The sequence below is a fragment of the Copadichromis virginalis genome, linkage group LG16, assembly GCF_057382275.1.
Source record: "Copadichromis virginalis isolate Kocher_CV1m ecotype Utaka linkage group LG16, C_Virginalis_male_GT1.1, whole genome shotgun sequence".
In the NCBI taxonomy this organism is placed as follows: Eukaryota; Metazoa; Chordata; class Actinopteri; order Cichliformes; family Cichlidae; genus Copadichromis; species Copadichromis virginalis.
In genome coordinates this window covers 13639184-13644835 of record NC_140633.1, presented here as the reverse complement: position 1 = coordinate 13644835, position 5652 = coordinate 13639184, and the positions used below count along the sequence as shown (strand labels likewise).

The following is a 5652-nucleotide window of genomic DNA, read 5'->3' as shown; positions in this document are numbered from 1 at the left end:
AGGTGGGAAATACACTCAAAATATTTTACATATTGCAACTCATACGATGTGGGAAATAAACTCAAACTTTTTCATATTTTCTAACTTATAATATGGGAAATAACACTTAAAATCTTCAATATTTTTTAAAATACTGTGGGAAATACACTTACAAATAATTCTAAACTGTTTACCCAGTAAATTATAATCAGCTAAAAGTGTTAGAAAACATGAAAGTAACAACACTAACAATTTAACAACTTTTTATTAAACACAATGTGCTTTTAAAAAGGCACAAACAACAGAGCTCACTCATAAAAAAGTGCTTCATAAATAAAACAAGAGAAAAAGACTCCAAGGGTCTCCATCTCAATTCTAAAATTCAATAACATTTTCAGTATTAACAGCAATTGCAGCTATTAGAACATTGATGCATTTAACACTTACTGTACCTTGACAGCTGCAGCTCACTTTCTTTTTTAAAAATACATAAAAAAAAACAGTACTGGTTTCCACTGCTGTACTTATAGGGAACAAACATCAAGGCAGTGCATTTACGTATTAGGCAACAGAACATTAAACATGAATAGTGAACTGAACAGTCATTCATCTTAAATGTGAGGTAGAAGAGGCAAATGATTAGGAAAAAAACAAACAAAAAAGCTTCCTCAATACTCAGCTCAACAAGTAGTCCATTCTGAGTGATTCACTCATTGAACAAATCATTCTTCAGCATCAGTAGACGCCCTTTCAGTGGTTTGTTGTCCTCAAGGCACATCACAACCTTTTGGATAAATGTGAATGTAAGCTCAAGTTTCTTTGGGTATTGTAGGTCTAATGCATAGATGTACCCAAAGAGCAGGAGAAATGACTCAGCCAGATTTGTGGAACCATTCACAAGTATTTCATCCTCAACGACAATGCAGATGCTTTCGGGACTGAAGAGGGCCGAATCAGTAGTGTCATCCGTGACAACTGTCAGCAGAGCCACAGGAGTGTCAGTGAGGTCTGGACCATCTGCTGACTGCAAAACAAAAATAATACAAGAATGAGTTCAGCCCCACAAGGACACAAATCATGCTATTGATTAGAGGTGTGAATCTTCATAAGTCGCACGTTTCTTTTAGGATTATAATGTCAACGATTTAATTTGATATTGCGATACATCATGATGCATTACAATAATCTTAATTTGGGTTTGGTTTCAAAACATATGTGTAAATAAATGTTTTCAATAATAAATATATGCCAAGATATTTGTTTTTGTTATTTACCAAACATTTCTCTGACCACAACATGGCACCTCCAAAAAAATAGAACACTTGAATTTTAAAAAGGGAGATGGTTTTTATCTGCAGATTTTTTTTGTATAATAATCTTTCAACTATTTTCATGTTTTCTGGTTTATGCGTAACAATCTTCTTGCAATCTTATTCAACAATAGTTGATATATGGGAGAAAACAAGTCAGATGAGGACTGTGTTGAACATCCTTCCTGATATACAGTGGGGCAAAAAAGTATTTAGTCAGCCACCGATTGTGCAAGTTCCCCTACCTAAAATGATGACAGAGGTCAGTAATTTGCACCAGAGGTACACTTCAACTGTGAGAGACAGAATGTGAAAAAAAAATCCATGAATCCACATGGTAGGATTTGTAAAGAATTTATTCGTAAATCAGGGTGGAAAATAAGTATTTGGTCAATAACAAAAATACAACTCAGTACTTTGTAACATAACCTTTGTTGGCAATAACAGAGGTCAAACGTTTACTATAGGTCTTTACCAGGTTTGCACACACAGTAGCTGGTATTTTGGCCCATTCCTCCATGCAGATCTTCTCGAGAGCAGTGATGTTTTGGGGCTGTCGCCGAGCAACACGGACTTTCAACTCCCGCCACAGATTTTCTATGGGGTTGAGGTCTGGAGACTGGCTAGGCCACTCCAGGACTTTCAAATGCTTCTTACGGAGCCACTCCTTTGTTGCCCGGGCGGTGTGTTTTGGATCATTGTCATGTTGGAAGACCCAGCCTCGTTTCATCTTCAAAGTTCTCACTGATGGAAGGAGGTTTTGGCTCAAAATCTCACGATACATGGCCCCATTCATTCTGTCCTTAACACGGATCAGTCGTCCTGTCCCCTTGGCAGAAAAACAGCCCCATAGCATGATGTTTCCACCCCCATGCTTCACAGTAGGTATGGTGTTCTTGGGATGCAACTCAGTATTCTTCTTCCTCCAAACACGACGAGTTGAGTTTATACCCAAAAGTTCTACTTTGGTTTCATCTGACCACATGACAGTCTCCCAATCCTCTGCTGTATCATCCATGTGCTCTCTGGCAAACTTCAGACGGGCCTGGACATGCACTGGCTTCAGCAGCGGAACACGTCTGGCACTGCGGGATTTGATTCCCTGCCGTTGTAGTGTGTTACTGATGGTGACCTTTGTTACTTTGGTCCCAGCTCTCTGCAGGTCATTCATCAGGTCCCCCTGTGTGGTTCTGGGATCTTTGCTCCCCGTTCTCATGATCATTTTGATCCCACGGGATGAGATCTTGCGTGGAGCCCCAGATCGAGGGAGATTATCAGTGGTCTTGTATGTCTTCCATTTTCTGATGATTGCTCCCACAGTTGATTTTTTCACACCAAGCTGCTTGCCTATTGTAGATTCACTCTTCCCAGTCTGGTGCAGGTCTACAATACTTTTCCTGGTGTCCTTCGAAAGTTCTTTGGTCTTGGCCATGGCGGAGTTTGGAGTCTGACTGTTTGAGGCTGTGGACAGGTGTCTTTTATACAGATGATGAGTTCAAACAGGTGCCATTCATACAGGTAACGAGTGGGGGACAGAAAAGCTTCTTACAGAAGACGTTACAGGTCTGTGTGAGCCAGAGATTTTCCTTGTTTGAGGTGACCAAATACTTATTTTCCACCCTAATTTACGAATAAATTCTTTACAAATCCTACCATGTGAATTCATGGATTTTTTTTCACATTCTGTCTCTCACAGTTGAAGTGTACCTCTGGTGCAAATTACTGACCTCTGTCATCATTTTAAGTGGGGGAACTTGCACAATCGGTGGCTGACTAAATACTTTTTTGCCCCACTGTACACCCTGGTTCTCCTTGAGTTCTGAGCAATGTCATATGGTTGATGCTGAGGCCAGTACACTTACATCACAAGTCCTGAATAACGTGGAGGCATCTTCACGCAGGTACACAGGAAGTGCACGAAGGACGAGGGCCCGTCTTGTATTTACATCATGCTGTTCCTAGATGAACACACAATATCTATTAGAATAGTATTTACACAAATGCAGAGTAAAAACAAAGTGTTGGATAGCCATGTTCTGATTGTCATTGTTATAGATCAGGGGTGTCCAAACTTTTTGTGTAACGGGCTAAACCTGTCAATCTAGAAGGGTAACCCAAAAAAAATCTAAAAATTTTGAATAATTCAAGGCAAAATTCTCTAGTTTCTTTGTATTTATTTTTTATTTAAATTGGGACACAAATTATAAAACTCACCTACTGACAACTGGTGAAATGTTGACTCTCTGTAGCGCTCTTTGCAGTCTGATATCTGTAAACAATATGTGCACAAAGACGACTTATTAATGTTCAAAAACATTTCTTGCAAAGCACACACACACAAGTAGTCAGCTGATCTCATCTGATGCAGATCTGCTCCTTGATCAAGTGACATTTGTCCGGATTTTTGGCACGAGTGACGTCGAATCAGCACCGCAGCTGGATGGCCCGATTTACATACCCAGCGCAGCTGATACTCACCACAATAATTTACTAAGATTATATGCACTCCTGTTATTAAGTCCAGTTCAGTCTGTTAATGTTAACCGTTTCAAACTAATGTTGATAGGTGTGTTGCTAAGCTTAATAACTTAAATAACAAACTTGAAATTTACCCGTCCTATTTTCCCTTTTATTGTTTTTTCTCTGTGCTGTAAATCTTCTGTCTAAGAAGAAATCTGAGGCTGCTGTTCTGAAAATAAGCTACCAAAGCTTTTTCTGAATGAATCAATAAAGATCCATTTATGGAAAGCTGTGATGAAAGCAGTTTTGTCTTTAATTATATTCAACAATATAACATATTCGACCACTTTTAAGTGATTTTGTGATCTTTAATACACTTTAATACACTAAAGTTAAGGTTATTTACCTAATTTCTAGTAAGTAGCCCTCAGTGAAAAAAGTTTGGACACCCCAGCCTTACAGGTTAGGGAGTATTTGTGATCCGCACAGTCTGCATCAATGATTCTTTCTTAGCCTGGGAGCAGAACGCGGCTCTTTATTTTCATTTCATTTCAATTTATCTAGCAAAATCGATAGGGTCTGGCTTAAAGGTGTCAAGGAGGCGCCTCAGTCTGGCTGGTTGAGCCTTGTCGAATTAGCGCGAACAATTTAGCTGAACTTCGTTCGTAGCACCGAGTTCGACCAGTGTATAATGTTAGGCTGAATCAGGCGATGCATTTTTCCGCAAGCCTTGACTTGTAGAGCTCGCTTAGTGGAATACCCCTCTAAACTGTTAAAAGGATTTCGAGATTATCTCACAACCACACATTTGAGACTACGAAAAAATACAAACGTGTCTAATTACCATCATGATAACACACTCATGTTGTTTATTATTGTTCGCTTCATGCTAGCACACACACACAGCTCAACAGCGTAAACTACTGACTGTGTAACACGGACAGTTATTGAAATAAGTATACTCACAATACGCACGTACATTACCGGCGAATACGACAACCAGTGGAAAGTTTTAGTAGAAAGTTCAAAGGCATGGAGCTAGAACTGCCACCGTCAACTTCCCGGGCAAGAATACAATGCATTATGGGAAATGTTGTCCCCCACGGAAAACCGCCAAAACGTTACATCATTCTAATTTGAAATAACATTACGTATTTGTCACATTAGAAAACTTCTAAAATTACAATTACTTGGATTCGAATTCATTTATAACAAACATTCACTGTGCACAAAGTACGAATATATTTCCAGTAAAAAATAAAAAAGAATGTTTATCGAAATTAAATTTAAACAAAACAAAAACACGTTAGACTTACCAAATTTAGGGCAGTTGATGAAAAAAAATAAGGTGGTGGTCGTGGTGGGTTGAAGTTGGGGACTCTTAATCCACACGGGCTGGCCAAAACTTCCCCGTATCAAGGTAAATTCAAGATGGCTGACTAAGCTTTCCTGAGGGAGCGACAAGACTCCACCCACCAGAACGTCACTAATATATGCTTCTTAAACTTTTTGAGCGTTCCAAAAAATTTAGCTAAAAAATATTGAGCCCTATTCAATTAAAGCTGCATAAAAGCCAACAGAGCTCAATACTTTATAGTTTGCTCAACTACAAAACGACATTTGAGTGTTATGAGCTTATTAGTTATGAGCTAGAACAACTGTTAGGGATTACAGTGTACTAAAATCATTTCCAGCAGTCCAACTGCTTCCCGCGGTCCAACCGCATTAAATCCTTTTAGCGGTCCAACCGCATTAAATCCTTTCCAGCAGTCCAACTGCTTTAAATCCTCAGTACTGTCATGAGATTCTCATCAAAATCAAAACAGACATCCACCAGTAACTTCAGTGAGTAGACTTAAATTTTATCATTTCCAATTTGGCACACTTTGGAAATAATTCAACA

At 38.9% G+C, this 5652-nt stretch overlaps 1 protein-coding gene across 1 annotated transcript; it reads right to left on the bottom strand.

Annotated features, from left to right (window-relative positions):
• Positions 1-227: 227 nt before the first annotated feature.
• Positions 228-5415, bottom strand: LOC146690400 (uncharacterized). Its single transcript, XM_085435434.1, has 4 exons — positions 4716-5415; positions 3508-3558; positions 3152-3247; positions 228-1003 (listed from the first exon to the last, which is right to left on the bottom strand). Exons 1-4 carry the CDS (start codon positions 4728-4730, stop codon positions 686-688), a joined length of 480 nt encoding a protein of 159 aa, XP_085291560.1. The 5' UTR covers positions 4731-5415; the 3' UTR covers positions 228-685.
• Positions 5416-5652: the final 237 nt, after the last annotated feature.

Excerpts from the sequence above, each read along its gene's own strand:
- LOC146690400 (XM_085435434.1), bottom strand. Across the intron at positions 3,248-3,507 it reads CAACATTTCACCAGTTGTCA|GAACAGCATGATGTAAATAC; the intron begins GTAGGTGAGTTT and ends GTGTTCATCTAG. Across the intron at positions 1,004-3,151 it reads CGTTATTCAGGACTTGTGAT|TCAGCAGATGGTCCAGACCT; the intron begins GTAAGTGTACTG and ends TTTGTTTTGCAG.